Source organism: Notamacropus eugenii, chromosome 5 (assembly GCF_028372415.1).
Source record: "Notamacropus eugenii isolate mMacEug1 chromosome 5, mMacEug1.pri_v2, whole genome shotgun sequence".
Lineage (NCBI taxonomy): Eukaryota > Metazoa > Chordata > Mammalia > Diprotodontia > Macropodidae > Notamacropus > Notamacropus eugenii.
In genome coordinates, this window is record NC_092876.1 from 40,147,279 (window position 1) to 40,166,483 (window position 19,205).

Genomic DNA, 19,205 nt, shown 5'->3' on the forward strand with positions numbered 1-19,205 from the left:
CGCTCCTCTGTCCGTGCCTTCCCTCGAGCTCTCATTCCAACTGTCCCGCCTTCTCCTTCCGTCTCTCCCTTTTCCACTATTTTGTTCTCTCCTTTCCACCCTCCTGCCTCATTCCTGCGCTCCTCCAATCAGATCATTTCCCAGTAGCAACTGCCAACCCTGCTCAAAGCAGGAGACTGGGAAATGACTCACACCTCTCTTTGAGCGCCTTGGCACGTGGGAAGTGCTTAATAAATGTTGGTTGCGTGAGAAGACACAATACACGTGTCTATTAGACCTAAGTAGTCTAATTTAGATTAGATTAGTCTAATAGACCAGGGACAGTGGTAGTAATCAGGATTCCCAGCTCAACTTGTTTCTAATGGTCGTATAGAAAGCAGTGCCTAACACATTGCTTATTGATATGAAATATCAATAATCTTATCAATAATTGCTTATTGATATGAAAATTTCACTAAGCATTTTCCCATCTGAAGAGCTGTCCACTCAGGCACCCTCAGGACTTTTACCTGAGAGACTATTTTCTCTCACATTTTCCAATCTCTTTTGTGTTTCTACCCAGTTTCCAAATCCAAAAGGGACAACATCTTAACCTTTATATGCATCATTGAAGACCTTCAGTTAGGGGTGCTCCATGGTTCATCTAGAAACTGTCACATAATATGTAATGATTGGGTGACCTATCTTATCAATGGATCTGAGGTCCACTTCATTAGAAGGGACCCTGGACTTCCGCATTAGAGTATACCCATGTGCTGGGACTGTCTTCTGGCAATGTAGTGCATGATGATAAAAAGCCTTTTAATTGACTACTGAGCCAGAACTGAGTGTGCACATATATAAAAGGCACAAACTGGCCAGATTTGTCTTTTTATCCACTGCCTACTGGTAAGAGAGAGGGAGATATGCTCTGGAGAGAACATCCTTAGACGCTTGTAGGGATTAAAATTGTCCAGCCTACAATAAAAGAGACTGAAGCAGAGCTCTGAGCAAATGGTGCTTTATTAAAGAGTTCATGGTCCCTTCTAACGAAGTGGACCTCAGATCTTCCGTCTGATCAGAGAGGCCCCCTTCTTCTGGGACCTTGTATTTATAGAGTTTGGTACCCAAATATGCAAAAGAGGCATGGTAAAATGTAGAATCCCATTGGCTGACATATAATGTTTAAGCCAAAATAAGGAAAAATAATCTGTCAGCAGAGGCATGAGTTGGGAGAAGCAAGGAATATCTCCATTGACTAGGTGGTCATAAGATGGAGGGGATCCTCTTTAAGTTAAGCAGGAGGTGATGGCACAATCTACACATGTTCCTAGAATGTAGTGGGGAGGACTTTTCGTACCTTGCCACTACCCATATTTGGTTTAGTCATGAAACGTGAGCAAAACAGGATGGAAATATCTTTATCAGCATTCCTATGGTTGTGCAAGTGAGCTCCATAGCAAATAAACAAGTAATGAACACTATATTAAAGTCTAGGGACCTATAATAGGGCCCTTCTATTAGAATCTATATTCCTATGTAACACAAAGAGTATGGATTAATACATTGTTTATTCATAAGAATAAGATATAATTCATATAATGTAATTCATAAGAATAGATATGAATCTATTACTAGGTAATTGACTAGATATGTGTTACTAGATGAATATAGTAAAATAATTGCTAAAATCATCAAAATCATTATCTCATAAAATCATAAGGAACTGACTAATATTGATTTGAGTTTGAGTAGTGGTCCTCAAAGAATCGTTTCTCTCACCCTTATTTTCCCATAATGGCCTCTGTGTAGCCTTAAACACATGGTTTATCAATCATGTTTCCTGCTCTTAGAAGGTGAACTGTCCTAGGCTATGGCCCTGTGAGCTCTAAAGAGTTGGAAGAATGACCAGAGGCCAAGGAACTGGGATCCATAGTAGAGTTAGGTACCAGCCAAGCCAAATGAGCTAATACAGCCCTGCTTGACTTACCTGCCAGTGGATTGACCTGGAAGGTTCTATCTCATGTAAGAAAAAAAAAGACCCCATCCAATACCTAGATTACAATCTGAAGTGACCTTGCTGGGGCAAATGCTTTGTAACAACTGCTTTGAATTTGGGACCACTCTTCCCAGTACCAAAGTGGTACTGAGGATAGTGTATCCTTGTACAGAAGGATGGGGTTTAGAATTCTTTTCTTGTTATATCTTCTTACTCACTATCCCTATATAAAAGTTAAGTGGTGTTAATTGTTATATCTTCTTAGTCACTATCCCTATATAAAAGTTAAGTGGTGTTAATTACTTATTTATAATATTGAGGAGCTATCAACTGGTTAAATGGTACTGGAGAGATACTTATGGTCACTAGCAAATGATAATGGTGACAGTCATCACTGGTAATTGATATTAGGGAGCATACATGAGAATGAGTGCTCAATCTAGTAGTGTCTGAAGAACTCCACTGCCCATCAGGAGTATTCTTAAAAACTTGAGAAGAAGATATAGCCAGACCAGCTCTGGAACTCAACGTGGTTGGGCACATGTGGGTTGGGAGACTAAATCCAGAATATACAAATTACATCCAGAGTAGATGGAATATAACCTGAGAAGCGCAGACTCTAACATCAACTGAAGCTTTGGGTTCTGAGTCAGACTTATTCCAATATTTTCTTCGAAAGTTATTGTCATTGATTACGTCGTGTACAGAACATAGCCAACATCCTACACTTGTATTATATTGTTTTCCCAAGTAATATTATACTAATGTGTATTTTTCCCCATAAAAATTTTCGTCTATTGCCTTGTCATGATATGATCATCACAGTGTTCTTTTTTTATTATTTGTCAATGTTTGCACATTTACTGCTATTTACCAGTTGTCAAAAGAAAAAAAGCCACGTATATTAACCTTTACAAGGTAATAACAAAATTGTCCTATGTATTCAATAAACACTTTGTTCTGTTTAATATTTTCCATTCTAATTTCACCATTGTCAGTGTATCTACAGGATTTTAAAAATTGGTTTTGCCTTATTGACTCATTCATTCCATATTTTTTGAATTCTTCATATTTATCCTTTATTACACTTATATAGTCAACCATTCTTCAATTGCTAGGCACATAGTTTGTTTCCAGAGTTAACTGGGACAAACAATGTTCTAAGACTATTTTTGTTTAGCAAAATCTTTATTCCCCCTTATCAATAATTTCCCTCAGGCACAAGCAAAAGTGTAGGATCTCTGACTTAAAGGGTATAAGAATTGTTTTTATGAGTCATATTGTATACTTCAATATTGCTTTCCAAAAAAGTGAATCAATTTACAGCTCTGACAACACTGTATTAGTGTGTGTCTTTTGCCACAGTCATGCCAACATTGAATGTCATCTCTTATCATCTTTGAAGTTTTTGGTGAGTTGCTTTAGTCATGTTTGACTTTTCATGACTCCATTTGGAGTTTTCTAATGGCAAAGATACTGGGGTGGTTTGCCATTTTCTTCTCCAGCTCATTCTGCAGATGAGGAAACTGAGGCAAACAGGATGAAGTGACTTGCTCAGGATTACACAGTTAATAAGTGTCTGAGGCTGGATTTGAACTCAGGTCTTCCTGACTCCATGTCCAACACTCTATCCACTGCGCCATCTAGCTTCCCCTTGTTATCTTTGCTTGTCCTCAAAGAAACTATGACTGATAAAGATGGGCTAGCCATGTAGATAGGGTGTGGGATAATTGATGGTTAGTCAGTCTATGTGTTCCATTCATGTACGGAATGACACAAAGAATCTCAGCATATGGCAGATTGTCTATGGTAAAGTTATAGAAGGATATTGTTGAATGTCAATGGGAGGAGCTAGGATGGATGGGCTGTTATGGCCTACCTCATTGAGGAGACTACTTACAGTGATATATAATCATCACGGATCCATTGGAATGTTAGAGATATGCCTAGCTTTGCCAATTTTATGGGTGTGAGATAACATCTTAGAGCTAACTTAATTTACCTTGCTGTAATTATTAATGATTTTGAACACTTTCAATAGATTGCTGATGGTTTGTGTTTCTTCTTAAAAGATCATAATGATGGGGTACAGTCTCTGGGAGCCTCCTTGAATTCTCCTAGAATCTTCCCACTTGATCTGGTGTTTGCCTAAGGCCATAAACTTTTCATTGTCACCATGCCCCAATCTTTGTTACCTTAACCAAGCCTAGCCCTGCATTGTCTGTTATCTCCGGTAGCCTTCAACTACTTCCCATTCTTAATCCCTTTCTCTCGGTTCCTGGAGTCTGACCTCTGGTCACTGCAGTCCCATCAAGATCCTCCTTACACTCCTCTTCAAGACTCTCCCTAGGACCCTCCTCCCAGACTACTAGACCACCCCTAGATCCCTCCCACCATCTTTCTGTATGTAAGACCCATCCTGTTTCCAAGAAAGTACACAGATTCCTTAAGAGTCTGGCCAATATGGTGGATCTTTAATAAACTTTGTTTTTCTCTTTGCCTGAAAGAATTCTTGAGTCAAATTGATTTAGTCAGGGCCTCAGGCATGTTGGTATTTTGCAGTCCTAAGCACCCTTAACCTCAACATTAGGGCTAGGAATCAAGAGAACCTGGATGCCCATCCTGCCTTTGATGGCTACCTACTCCTTCATCTATAAAAGGGACATCAAAATACCTGTAGTCCCCATGTCATTGAGTTGTTACGGGTGTCAAGATCAAACAAGATAGTGTATGTAAAATACTTTGCAAATCTAAAAGTACAATAAAAATGTCTGTTATTACTACCATTTAAAACTTATTATATCCTTTTTATATCTCCATGTTGGAGAATGGCATATTTAATAATTTGAAACAAACTGTGTGGCCAACAAGTATGGAACAACCAAGCAAATAAATGTGATAAGGTATTTACTAAACCATCAAGAAAAATCAATATGAAGAATTCGAAGAAATATGGGGAAAATTTTGAAGAGATTCAGGGAGAACAAAATAGGACCAAGAAAAGGCACAACCTCTGCAACTATGTGTGTGCAGAGAACTTTACATGGTAACAAAGCTTACCTCAAAACCACCAAGCACATCCAGTTATTCTGTAAGTGAGATTGACGCTTGAACACTGGGTCCACAGAGGGTGGCTGACTAATGTTTCTCTCACTATTTCATTTGTGTGGGGCTGAAGGTATTCTGTTACTGTTGTACACAAGCCTCCCATTTGTTGTGTTCCCCTTTGGTTAGTAGCCAGCAGAGATAATTAGAGTTTAGAAAGGGATAATTAAAACCATCATCCCAAATGTCTGGGACATGCTATCGCACAAGTACATACAGACTCCAGTGAGTACATACAGACTCTCATGGAAATTGGGCTCAAGCTTAGAAAATAAAGACCTTTTTGCCTTTTGATAAAATCCTTTTTTTGGTATATGTCCTAAAGGTTGGGACCCTTGCAGAGTCCTGAAATTGCATGTCTTACCTTCTCAAAGAGATCCTCTTTCTTCTAGAAGATGTTTTTCCTTGGCTATCTCTCTAATCATCAAATTGGCTGCATTGTTTATTATTCTATTATCTCTGTTGACATTGTCAGTGGTGGGGAAGAGGAAACGTCATCCTCCCTTCTCCTCTCTCTCCGTTCCTTGCTGCCCTCTGGTTATAGGTGTAGGGGTCCAGTTTTTCAAAGTACTCTCAAAGCTTAATTAGATGCTAAAATGTTCTTGCTCCAACCTTCTTTGGTATATGAAAGCCCAGAGATGTGCCCAGTTCAGCTACTCCCAAAACAATTTTACGCCTGATTTCACCCACTTCACTCTTTCCCAATTTGACTAAATTCTTTAAATCTAGTTTATGCATTTGATTGACTCTACAAATTGATCAAAGAGGCAGTCTCTCTAGATAAAGGTATCCAACATGAAGGGTCTTCTTGGTTATGTTAATTTGGGTTGTGGGGTGTGTAAACCCATTTTCTAATTTTATGACATTTGTCTATGACAGGCCTTGGTTGGTTGTTGTCATCCCTTTTCCAAGAGGACCAAAATGACATCACCAAGATAAAGTGAAGTTTCAGTGTGTATAGCTGTGGCTGATCAGACCAATATGAGCTCGGAATGCTCTATCACAACTTGGGCACAGATAGTTTGTGTGAATATTTAGGGTGGATACTCCAAATTTGCGCATCCTACATTTACTTTATGCTGTCTCAATTCTGCTTTGTTCATAGAGCACAGCACCTTTTCTTATGTGGGCATACCATGCTGAGCAGTCCTGTGCCAGTGTCCCCCATGTTACACAGTCAAATCCAAAGTTCTTGAGAGAGACCTTGAGAGTGTCCTTGTATCACTTCTAACCACCATGTGATCGCCTATCCCATGCGAGTTCTCCATAAAATAGTCTTTTTGGCAAGTGTACATTTTGCATTTGAACTACATGGCCAGCCCAATCAGGGAGTTGCGCTTTCTGAAGCATAGTTTGAATGCTTGGCAGTTCAACTTGAGCAAGAACTTCAGTGTCTGGTACCTTTTCCTGCCAGGTGATCCTCAGAATCTTCCTAAGACAGTTCAAATAGAAGCAATTCAGTTTCCTGGCATGGTGCTGGTAGACTGTTCATGTTTCATAGGCATACAACAATGAGGCCAGCACGATGGCCCTGTAGACTTTCAGTTTGGTAGTCAGTCTAATACCTCTTCTCTCCCAAACTTTCCTTTGGAGCCTCTCAAACACTGAGCTAGCTCTGGCAATGTTTGCATCAACCTCATTGTCAATGTGTACATCCCTGAAAAGTACACTACCAAGGTAAGTGAACTTATCTATAGCATACAAAACTTCTCCATTTGTTGTAACTGGTGGTTCCATGTATGGATGACAGGCCTACTAATACACTGAAAGACTGGGTCTGGATCAAAAAGGTCCCAAAGAGCTCTAAAATGGTATCAAATTAAAATAGAAACTGGCAGCTAAACTTGTACATAAGGATCCCTGTGGGTTGCTGCATAGACTTAGAAAACCACATGTTAACATTATCTGTGTTTTATTGTATTTTTATTTATTTTGTTAACTATTTCCCAATTGCATTTTAATCTGGTTAGGGCCAATCTCAGAATGTTATTTGTCATAGGTAACCTATAAACCTCGAGTCTGACACTTCTAGACCCAAGGTTTACCAATCTCCTGGCCCAGACATGGGTTTGAGACACAAACATGTCTTCCTTAAACTTAGCAGGGATGAATGTAACTTTCTACTTAGATTCAAGTATAAGATGGGAAAAACAGGGATAGGTGAAGAAGACAAGATTTAGTGACCGACAAGCTTTTTTATTCCCCATGATGGATTATAGGCCCAAGCTGAGACCTTCATCGTTTATCCCAAAAAGAATTTGAGTCCCATTTCTTTATAAGCCCTGGAAAATTCTCCTGGAATCTTCCCACTTGATCTGGCTTTCAAGCCCAAATCTGTTACCCTAAACCTAGCCTAAGGCTACATTGTCTGTTACCTCTGGATTGCCTCTGGCTATTTCCCATCCTAGATCCCATCAAAATCCCATTTTCTTAGTTCCTGGTGTCTGACCTCTTAATCATCTCAACTATTGGCCACTTCCATGAAAACCCTCCCTAAACTCCTCCTCGTTACCCCAGACTATTTGATCCTAAATCTCTCCCACAGTCTTCCTGCATATAAGATCCATTTTGCCTCTATGAAAATGCACAGATTCAATCTAGCTCAGATACTATCTGGCCCACTTGTCAATACAAGCATCATTACAAATACTTAGACTCCTTAAAGAGTCTAGTCAATGCTGAGATTCCTTAAGAGTCTGGCCAATATGGTGTATCTTTAATAAACTTTGGTTTTCTTTGACTGAAAGAAGGCTTGAGTCAAATTCATTGGGGCACGACACCACATGTTAGTATTTTGGTGTCCCAAGCATCCCTGAACCTCAACACCATCACTGTAATTAATCTACTTTCTCAAATACTCAAAGGCAGCTATCACTCATTGCAGAATTACGAAGTCACAGAGTATGGAAAGGAACCATCTCAGTAATCAAATCTAAATAGATCTTATGGAAGAAAATGAGGATCAGGTTGACTTGCCCAAGATCATGCAGCTGGTAAATAGCTATGGGGGCAGAAACAGGTTCTTTTAGGTGCTGTGTCCTTTCAGTGAATGGTAATTTTTATCCTACAATGAATAAATTCTTCATAATGGTGAGGTTGGCCATGCCCAGGGTTGCTATGGAAACAACTATGATGACAGCTGTCTAGGTCTTCACAAAAAAAGCTGTCTCACTGCTTTTAGTTAAACATAAAAGGAGTTGAATGCTGGCCTTCTCACTTAGAACGACTGAAAAACAAACAAACCACAAAACCCTGAACTATGCCAGGCTGCGTGAACATTTAAATCTTAAAACACTCTTTTTTTTTTTTCCTGAGAAAGTCCTGTTGTGAGACAGAAGAGGTCAACATTTTCTGCCCCCTACGGAAGAGGGTCTCTCAGTAACGAGCTTCAGGCTTTTCCTCTGGAGTTCTGATGATTCCTGGAAAGTTAAAAGATGGGCAGAAGAGACAGGGCAGGAACTCCACTGCTGTTACCAAAGGCTTCCACAACCTCTGGGATGTTGCCATCCGGAACGCAAAAACAGCCAGAATACCAAGCTCGCGCACCAAACTCACCCCTAGCTCCAGCTATTCCAAGAATAAGGTATTGAGATAAAATGGAATTTTCATAGGTAAAATCTATAGCCACACACCCACAACTCATTCACTCACTCATCCATTCCACAAGCATGTGTTGAGTGCCTACTCTGTGCCAGACTTATTATGAATTGGGAATGCAAAGAAAAAAATGAAGAAGCAACCCCTTCCCCTAAACCTCAAACAGTTCCTGCTCTCAAAAAGCTTGATTTGGGGTGGCAGGGCAGAGAGCAACCTGCCTCCAGATAAATAAATACAAAATGGTTGCAAAGTAAGTACAAAATAATTTCTAAGGGGGAAAGGCATTAACAAATGGCAGGATCAGAAAAGATCTCAGAGGTGTGTGTATGTGGTGGGAGGGTGGCGGGGTGGCGCATTAGCCAGGAATTCTAGAAGCTGAAAATAAGGAGGAAGTATAAAGTAATCTTAACAGGTTGCACCTCATGAATGTCAGAAGATTTTTTTTTTCATCCATCAGTATAGAAAATGTCCCATTCTCCACCCCTCTTCCCCTTCTCCAATTATATTATTATGGAGATATGCATCTAAAGTCTATGAAACCAGATTATTGATTTAGAGCCAATTTAGTTCAACCCTTCCATTTTCACAGATGAGCAAACCGAGGCCCAGAGACATTATGTAATTTGCCCAAGATGACAAAGTTAATAGCCAGAGTTTCAATACTAGTCTCTTGACTCCAAGCTTATCCATTGCACCAACAGACTCTTTACAGATTTTCCACTCATTTAAATGAGCTCCCTGCCCTTCTAACATCTTTCCAAACCATTCCATTGCAAGCTCCTAGGTCTGAGGGAAAGGCCTTGCCTTCCTTTGTGACTAGCTGGCCAGAGAGTAGCAGGGTTGGAGATTACAAAAAGTTGACCCAGGGTGTTGTCACAGTTCTACAAGTGAAGCATTGGCAAGTGTTCTTTCCCTGACAGGGAGGGCAATAGTATGTCATGGTGGCGAAAAGCTAATGGTCTACGAGGCTACGAGGTAGATGGATTGCCAGAATGTGAAGAGTCAGGTTGGTACTTATCTTGTCATACCTAAGCCAGACTACATCTAGAGGATGATATTTAGCTCTAGTTGTCACATTTTGTGTAGGACCTAGACAAGTAGGAGACTGCCCAGAGAAGGGAGGACTAGGATGGTGAAGGGTCTCATTGTTGATAAGCCATTTTTGGTCATGTCTGACCCTTCAGGACCCCATTTGGGGTTTTCTTGGCAGAGATGCTAGAGTGGTTTGCCATTTTCTTCTCCAGCTCATTTTATAGATGAGGAAACTGAGGCAAACAGAGTGAAGTGACTTGCCCAGGGTACACAGCTAGTAAAGTGTCTGAGGCTGGATTTGAACTCATGAAGTTGAGTCTTCCTGGTGCCAAGACCAGTGCTCTATCTACTGTGCCACCTAGTTGCCTCCAAAGGTCTCAAGATTGTGCCAAATGAGAGAACTAGGAATATATGGCATGGATAAGAGAAAATTTGGCCTGAGGGGATGGTGGGTTAAGATAGCTGTGTTCAAGTATTTGAAGGGATGACATATGGTGGATTCATTTTATTCTGCTTGGCTCCAGATGGCAGGACCAAGAACAGTGGAGGAAAATTGCCGTGAAGTTGACTTTAGATCGATACCAGGAAAAACTTCATACTAATTTGAGAGAACTGTCCAAAAGTGAAATGTACTGCTTTGAGAAAGAAATGAGTTTCTCTTCCCTAGATGTCTTAGAGAAGAGTCTGGACACCCAGATTAGGGGTATGTTGTAGAGAGGATTTCCATTCCAGCATGGATCCATTTAAAAAGTTCTCTTGGGCTCCAAGAAACTCATTCCAGTTTTAAAGATGCACCATCACGATGGTATTCCTGCAAAGACTCAAGAAAGTTGTTGTATTGATGTCATTTTTTTACACACACATATGCACACACACACACACACACACACACATACACAAAGAAACTTTGAGTCCTTCCTTGAAACACAGAAAAAAAAATTAAGCCAAACTGACAAAGCCATCTAGTTTGAAAGCACTGGCACTATTTTGCACCCACAGTCCTCCTCTTTTTTAGAAAGAGAAAGGATTTTTGTGTTTCATTGTCCAGGACCAGTCTGAACTTTTCAGTCTTTTCAGTTTACTAGACTTCAGTTTTTTAACCATTGTTCTTGTTTACATGACTGTTTTGAATTTATTATCTTCTTGACTCTGTTTCCTTCACTACTGTACATTCATTCTCACAAGTGTTCCTGTATTTCTTTGAATTCCTCATATTTGTCATGAGAAAAGTGATTATTTTTCTATTATTAGTAACTAATTATTAAACTAGGCTGGAGGTTTTTTCCCCTTTACTTCCTCATTCAGGGACCAGTCCTTGTAGGTCAGCCAGTCTCTGAAGGACAAGGCTAGTGATGAGATTGGTCAAACCCTTCTGGACCATTCTCCTCAATCTTGGGAGGGCTTGTTTCTGATTGAAGTATAAAGAAAATCTAGTTTAGGTCAATTCTGGCCCTAAAAAGCATTAGGCTTATGCCCGTGAAACCCACCCTCCCCACTGTTGAATTTAAGTGGTCTTAGGGGCAGTAGATTCTTTTATCCAGATAGCTGGAGGCAGAACATGATCAAGCCATGTTCTCAGCTGGAGAAGCTGAAGGCTTTTAGTTCACCTCATTATCCTTAATAGACTGTTCACCAATCAGGGTTGATCTCTGCCTGTCAGGGTTACCCAGTTTTCCAAAGATTTTTAAGCATTCAGTGATCCATGATTTGGTTGCATAGAGAGATCATCAATTTATTAATTATTTGCTAGTTTAATTGATAACTTGATCATAAATTACCCAGAAACTCTGTCCTTCATTTGTCACAGTCATTTTATCTTCCACAGGGGATAGGGCTGGCTAGGCAGGAGGAGACCTAGGTCAAGTCCTGCCAGTGTGTGCAATGGTATTTAAATCAGGAGACTCATCTTCATGAGTTCAAATCTGGGCTCTGACACTTACTAACTGTGTGACTCTGGGCAAATCACTTCACCTTATTTGCCTCAGTTTCCTCATCTGTAAAATGAACTAAAGAAGGAAATGGCAAACCACTCCCATACCTTTGTCAAAAAAATCCCAAATAGGGTCATGGAGAGTCAGAGACAACTGAGATGACTGAACAACACTACAGGCAAGTCACTTAACTTCTCAGTATTCCAGGCAACTTTCTAAGGCTTTAAGTTGTTATACAGTTTGCTGATCTCTTTCAATAAAGGGAGTTTCCTCACCTAGAAATGGGATACCAAGGGGTTCCCAGGTTCAGTCCCTGTCCGCGTTCCTATTCTTGCGTTCACAAAGCACAGTTTAGTCAGTCATTCCCACATTGATGTCTCACCACCCACTTTTGTTTCCAGTTCTTTACAGTCACAAAATGTGCTACTCTGAATATTTTGTTATATATGGAATTTTCCCCTCTGCTCTTAACTTTTTGGAGATACAGGCCTGAAAGTGGGATCATTTGGTCAGAAGCCTTGACCAAATTTGTAACTTTTCTCACATAATTCCAAATTGTTTTCCAGGTTGCTTAAACCAATGTACAACTTCAGGAGAGATTATTATTTGTTAGTTTTTTTAATTTGATTTTCAAGCAGTTGAATTTCTTCCTACAAATTAACAGCAGATTAACAGTGTTCTTATACTGCTCTGTGCTTGGGAGGAGACATTTGAATATAGGATAAGATATAGTTCAACTCAGTCATTTAAAGACCAAATTCATAGGTTCAGTAATACTACTCAAAGCACCTTCCCTCTCTACACCATTATTTCTCTGCAAGAAATAATCAATCAATCAATAAATCAGCAGGCATTTATCAAGAGCTTACTATAATGGCAGCTGTCCCCTTTTCTCCATCTGATGCCTCTGATTTTTCAGGGGGCATTTAGAGACCTGTCACCTGTGGAAAAAATCTTTATCCAGATCACCTTGTGGCATCAAGAGATGAAATATCCTTGGGAACCATCAACTTTTTTTTTTTTTAAATAGGAATGATAAGTCTTATTTGCTTAGGCCTGCTTCAAAAGTCAGGCTAATAATTTTCAGAGAAATCTATATCCCAGTTATTGCTAAAAAACTTCATTTGACTAAAGGATAAGTACCGTTGATAGTTGACTTTGATCATTAGAAAGTCTGCCAAAGGGAACAGGGAGTAGGCTTGAATGAATAAATGAATGAATGATAAAACATTTATTAAGCACTTAATATGTATCAAGCCCTGTGATAAGTACTGGGGATACAAAGAAAATAAGGAACACAGTATCAAGGGGTTCATACTCATTGAGGAGACAACACATAAAAGAAAGTTTAGCTGCAGGACAGGAAAAAACACCTAAGGGTCTCAAGAGTAAAAGACATAATGGAAGGGTGGATGGCAAGGTTCAGAGGTCCTAAGGATTATATTAGGTCATTTAGCAGTACCAGGGGTCTGAAAGTTGTAGAGGTGAGTCAGATAGTAAGGCCTAGAGGTTCTTAGGAGGCAATGACAGAGTAGGTGATCAGGCTTGGTTCTCAAGAGCCTAACCTCAAGCTCGCTCAGTTAGCTCAGTAAATGGATTCATTGTTCTGGATTTGGAAAATCTTAATCTGAATTCTCAGACTGGGAAATTGTAGGGTCAGGATTATTTTTCTTAATTAGCCTCTTCCATCTTTCTGGAAGAGATAGAATTGGTGCCTACCATCTTATCAAAGCCATCTAAACAATCATAGAGATTAAGGGGCTTAGGCTGGAGTAGGGGGTAAGAAGGAAAAATAAGAGAGGAAGGACATCCCCTTTGTGGTGAACTTTCTCATCTCATGGCTTTGGTCATTTTTTTTTAACCCTGAAAGACAGAATAAGAAGCTTCAAAGAAGGAAATTTAGTCTTGACATCAGGAAAAACTTTGTTTTTTCATTTTCTTTTTCTTTTTGTAAAAAAAAATTTAAGATTTTTTAAATGTTTGGTTTTTAAAATTTTGAGTTCCAATTCTTCTCTCCCTCTCTCCCTTCCCCCTTCTTGAAAAGGCAAGCAGACTGAGATAGATTATACCTGTGAAATCATGCAAAATATATTTTTTTATTAGCTACGTTGCAAAAGAAAACACAGACCAAAAAAAAAAAAAATCCAAGAAAAATAAAGTTTAAAAAGTATACTTGGCTCTGCATTCAGACTCCATCAGTTACCTCTTTGGAGGTGGATGGAATTTTTCATCATAAATTCTTAGGAATTATCTTGGATCATTATAGTGCTCAGAATAATTGTCATTCATAATTGATCATTGTACAATATTGCTGCTACTTTATACAATGTTCTCTTGGTTCTGCTTACTTCACTTTGTGCCAGTTCATGTAAGTCAAGAAAAGCTTATTTTCCCTTTTCTTGGAATAATATTTTATTTTTTCCCAATTATGTTAAAAAATTCATTTTTTAAAAACTTGAATTCCAAATTCTCTTTCTCTCTCTTCTGCTCCCTCCCTGAGACAACAAGCAATTTGATATAGATTATATATGTGCAAATATGCAAAACATGTAATAAAAACTTATCAACAATGAGAGCAGTCCACATATGATATGGGCTGCCTGAAGATGTTCTATAAGTTTTCCCTCAAATAAAGGCTAGACAATTTGTTAGGGATGGATTTTTATTCAGGGTCTGAGTTGGACTCCATGGCCTCTGAGATTGCTTCCGACAAAGAGATTCTCCAATTCCAAGACCGAGTTGTGAGAAGCTTAACTTAAGAGTTTTGCCTTCAAGAGTTAAGATCAGCCACAATTTCTCTTGTTCGGTTGTTTCAGTCATGCCCAACTCTTTGTAACTCCATTTGGACTTTTCTTGGCAAAGATATTGGAGAGATTTGCCATTTCCTCCTCCAGCTCATTTTGCAGACGAAGAAACTGACCCAACTGAGGTTAAGTAACTTGCACACAGTGAGTAAGCATTTGAGGCCAGATTTGAATTCAGGAATATGAATCTTCCTGATTCCAGGCCCTAGAGCTCTATCCATTGTGCCACCCAGCTGTCTTGATGTAGCCACAATTTACCATGGAAGATTAAGAAATCTAACCTTAAGCCTGCTTAGGAGCTCAGTAAATGGATTCATTGTTTTAGATTTAGAAAATTCCAGGATTGGGAAATTTTAGGACCAGGATTGTTTTTCTTATTTAGCACAGAATCACAAAATTAGAGAGTTGAGGGGTAATCTCAGATCTGGTCCTTCCCAAAACTGAGTAGGAATCCCCTTGACACTTTCCTTGCCAAGTGGGCATGCAGCCTCCTCTGCCGAAGCAGTATCAGACAAACGTAATCTTATAGGTAGAAAGGAATCTCAGACATCAAGGGAACTTATTCATGCCAGAGGAAGTTTATTCAATTTCAGAGTAATTCTAGTTAAATATTGCCTTATATTCAATCAAAATCAAATTCAGCCTCTCTGCAGTTTCTATCCACTGGAAAAGAGATATGGTATAAGCAAAAGATGGCAGAAATAGCATGGTGTTGAATTTGGAATCAAGGAAGACCTGGGCTCAATTCTCACATCACACACTTAGTTGTGTAAAACTGGGCAAGTAACTTAACCTTGCTAAGGTCAACTCTTCCATTTATAATAATAACACCCACCTCACATGAGAAATGAGAAAATGTATGTGTAGTATCTAGTATGGATTCTCTTCCCCCAACCTACATATGCCTTTTTATTTTGAGATCCCTGGAGAGTACAGCTACTGACTATTACTCCCCTCAGTGTTGTAAGGGAAAGCCTAAGGATTTGAGACTTCCAACACTATAGCTGCTAGCTCCTGTTTATGTGTTCCCCATTATTAATCAACTGATTGAGCTCTATTAGCTTTTAGAAAAGGGATTTACTGAGAAGATGTGATACAAATAGTTGGCACAGAGGCAGATTCTGCCCTTGCATACCGGTACAAGGTTCTCGGCATGGGTTTAAACCCAAAGTACAACATACATAGATGGACCTTGTGATTCCTCGGAGTCCTTTTCTCCTTTCTTGAAGATCTCCCCTTAAGCGGAGCTCTCTGATGGCAGACCATCAAAGACCAGGCCAGTCTGCTCCACTGCTGGGATGGAAGGCTGATCTGTTGACCCAGGATACCCCACTGCTTCTGGAACAGAGTGGAGAAGTCAGAGAATTACCAAAGTAGTGCAGCCAGGTGAGAAATGAAGAGATGTCTGAGCTGAGTTCCCTTCTTAAATGGAAGTTTTGGAGCTCATGGCTCCAAATCATTGGACTCCCTGAAAACAAAGATTAAAAAAAATCCTGAATACTATATTTCAAAAAATCACAAATGAAGACTTCCCATATTTATTAGAATCAGAGAACAAAGATAAAATAGAATCCACTGATAATTTTCTGAAAGGAACCACAAAAGAAAAAGTTCTGGGAATTTCATAGTCAAAATCCAAAGCCTTCATGTTAAAGGAAAAAATGCTATATTAGCATTCAGTGAAAAAGCAATTCAAATGATAAGAATTATGTCAGGATCATACAAGACCTGACAGCTTCTACAAAAATGATAGAAGATTTGGGAATACAATAAATGGAAAAACAGATATAAGCTTACTCTGCAAAACTGGATGTAAGCCTATGGTGGAGAAGGCCCTTTAGCCGAAGAGACAACTTTCAAATATTTCTGATGAGAAGACCAGAAGTGAGGAGAAACTTTGGGGAAAATAAAACACAAAAAGATAAATGTCTTTGAGCAATCGGAAGAGGCTGATTGATGATGTAATATAATGTATTCAAATATAGGGGCAACCAGGTGGTGCAATAGATAAAGTACAGGGCTTAGAGCTAGGAAGAATCAACTTCAAATCTGCTTTCAGTTCAAATCTGTTCTCAGACACTGAATAGTTGTGTGACCTTGGACAAGTTCACCCTGTTTGCCTCAGTTTCCCCATCTGTAAAATGAGCTGGAGAAGGAAATGGCAAACTACTTCAGTATCTTTGCCAGGAAAACCCCAAATGGTGTTATGAAGAGTTGGACGTGACTGGAATGACCCAACAACAGCAACAGAATCTTCCTTCTCAAAGTTGGAAGCCAAAAGCACCCAAAGCAAGTTTTGTAGTTTGAAAAAAGCCTGAAGTTTGGTGAATCTCAAGTGGAACTTGAAGCTTGAGGACTGAAGAACGCTAGAATTCTCCTACTCTCACCAACTGTGTCCTGCCCGATGTGGAGGAGAGGTCATCCATCTTCACCAATAAGGGGAAAGTCCCATACCAACAAATTTATATTCAAATATGGAGGAAGGAGTGAGGGGAATGGATATTGAATGATCTACAGTCTTATTTGAAATAGAAAAAGGAGGATTAAACAAAACACAGCTATACAGAGTTTGGTGAAGAATTATATCAGCTCAATAGAAAAACGAATGGTTATGGAAAGTAGAAAGTTAGGAAAGATAACACTGGAGAGGAAATAATCACAAGTAAAACAAACTTTGTGAGTCTGATGGGAGAGATTTAAAGGTGGGAGATGGAAAAAGAAAAGAACCAAAATCTAAGGGCTAACTTAGAATGTTTTTGAGAAAACTGTGAAATGGCTGAACAAATTACATATAAATGTAATGGAATATTATTGTGCCATAAGATATGACAGAAGAGATGATTTCAGAGAATGCTGGACCACGTGAAGTGATGCAGGTAAGAGAAGAGAACCAGAACGGTTTATACAAGGACATTGACATTATAAAAACAAAAACCACCACCAAATTTTGAAAGACTTCAGAACTCTGATCAAAGCCCTAACCAACCATGTCACCAAAGTACCTATGATAAAAGCATGCTACCTGCCTCCTGACACAGTGGCGGTGATGGATACAAACTGTATTTTTGGACACAGACACTATATGGATTGGCTTTGTCTAGCCATGATCATTTCCTATATTTGTTAAATAGCATCAATAATGATGACAAAGCAGATAGCAAAATGGATTAGAAACCAGAATCCCAAAATATGTTGCTTACAAGAAACACACTTGAAATAGAAAGACACATACTGAATTAAAATAAGGGACTGTGGTAGAATTTATTACTCTTCAACTGAAGTACAAAAGGAAGTTGTGATCTCAGATAAGGCAAAAACAGACTTAATTAAAAGAGATAATCAAGGAAACTACATTTTACTAAAAAATATCAGACAATGAAGTAATATCAATATTAACTATATATGCACCATGCTAAACATATTTGCATCCAAAAGTTAAATGAGTTACAAGAAGAAATAAACAATAAAACCGTACTAGTGGGGAACCTCAACTGACCCCTCTCAGAACTAGATAAATATAACCAAAAAATAAACAAGAAAGAAGTTGAGATAAATAGAATTTTAGAAAAGTTAGATATAATAGATCTCTGGAGTAAATTGAATGGGAATAGAAAAGAGTATACCTTCTCAGCTGTATATGGCACCTTCACAAAAAATTGACTATGTATTAGGGCATAAAAACCTCACAATCAAATGCAGAAAAGCATAAATATTAAAGGTACCCTTTCCAGACCCTAATGCAATATAAATTACATTCAATAAAGGACCTTCATAGCATAGATTAAAAATTAATTGTAAACTAAATAATTTATTCCTTAAGAATAAATGAGTCAAAGAATAAATCATAGAAACAATAATTTTCTTAAAGATGGTGGCAACAATAAGACAGCACACTAAAACTTGTGGGATGTGGTCAAAGCTGTTCTTAGGAGAAAATATATGTGTCTAAGTGTTTATATCAATAAAAAAGAGAGTGAACAGTTCACTGCATATGCATCCAATTAAAAAAAACTAGAAGAATAACAAATTTTAAATCCTCAATTAAACACCAAAGTAGGAATTCTAAAGATTAAATGAGACATTAATAAAATTGAAAGTTTAAAAAAGTTGAACTAATAAATAAAAACTTGGAGCTTATTTTTTGAAAAAAATAAACTGTTGGTTAATTTGATTTTTAAAAATAAAGAAGAAAATCAAATTACCAGTATCAAAAATGAAAAGGAGAATATACCACCAGTGAAGATTTAATAAAACAATTATTAGCAATTATTTTGTCCAATTATATGCTAATAAAATTGATAATCTAAGTGGAATGATGAATATTTACAGAAATATAAATTACCCTATTACACTATAAATATTAAGTGAAGTGGAAATAAAATACTTAAATAATCCTATCTTAGAAAAAGAAATTGAAAAGGCTACAAATTAGTTTTCTAAGAAAAAAATCCCCAGGACCAGATGGATTTATAAGTGAATTCTACCAAGCATTTAAAGAATGATTAATTTCAATTCTGTATAAACTACTTGAAAAAACAGATAAAGAGTTCTGCCAAATTCTTCCTGTTTAAACCAGGGATAGCAAAAACAGAAAAAGAAAACTTTAGGTGAATTTTCCCAATGAATATTGATAAAAAAAATTTAAATAAAATATTAGCAAGGATATTACAACAATATATCACAAAGACCATACACTATAACCAGATAGGATTTATACCAGGAATTCAGGGCTGGTCAACATTAGGAAAAAAACTAGAA

The 19,205-nt window shown here is 38.3% G+C and overlaps 1 protein-coding gene and 1 long non-coding RNA gene across 7 annotated transcripts in view; one reads left to right on the forward strand and one right to left on the reverse strand.

Moving 5' to 3' along the window:
- Positions 1-6,504, reverse strand: part of LOC140504096 (uncharacterized) — a 31,367-nt gene extending 24,863 nt beyond the window's left edge. The window contains exon 1 of one of the 2 annotated variants that reach the window (XR_011966962.1): positions 5,448-6,504. This is a non-coding gene — a long non-coding RNA (uncharacterized lncRNA). The remainder of the gene's footprint in view (positions 1-5,447) is intronic. The other variant, XR_011966961.1, reaches the window with a different exon arrangement.
- A 1,758-nt stretch (positions 6,505-8,262) lies between these two features.
- CCDC27 (coiled-coil domain containing 27) overlaps positions 8,263-19,205 on the forward strand; it is a 38,883-nt gene continuing 27,940 nt past the window's right edge. For all 5 annotated transcript variants that reach the window (XR_011966963.1, XM_072608647.1, XM_072608649.1 and 2 more), the window contains exon 1: positions 8,263-8,666. Coding sequence is in view for 4 of the 5 variants with exons in the window: in XM_072608648.1 (XP_072464749.1) it covers positions 8,496-8,666 (171 nt within the window). In the remaining variant the exon portion in view is untranslated. The remainder of the gene's footprint in view (positions 8,667-19,205) is intronic.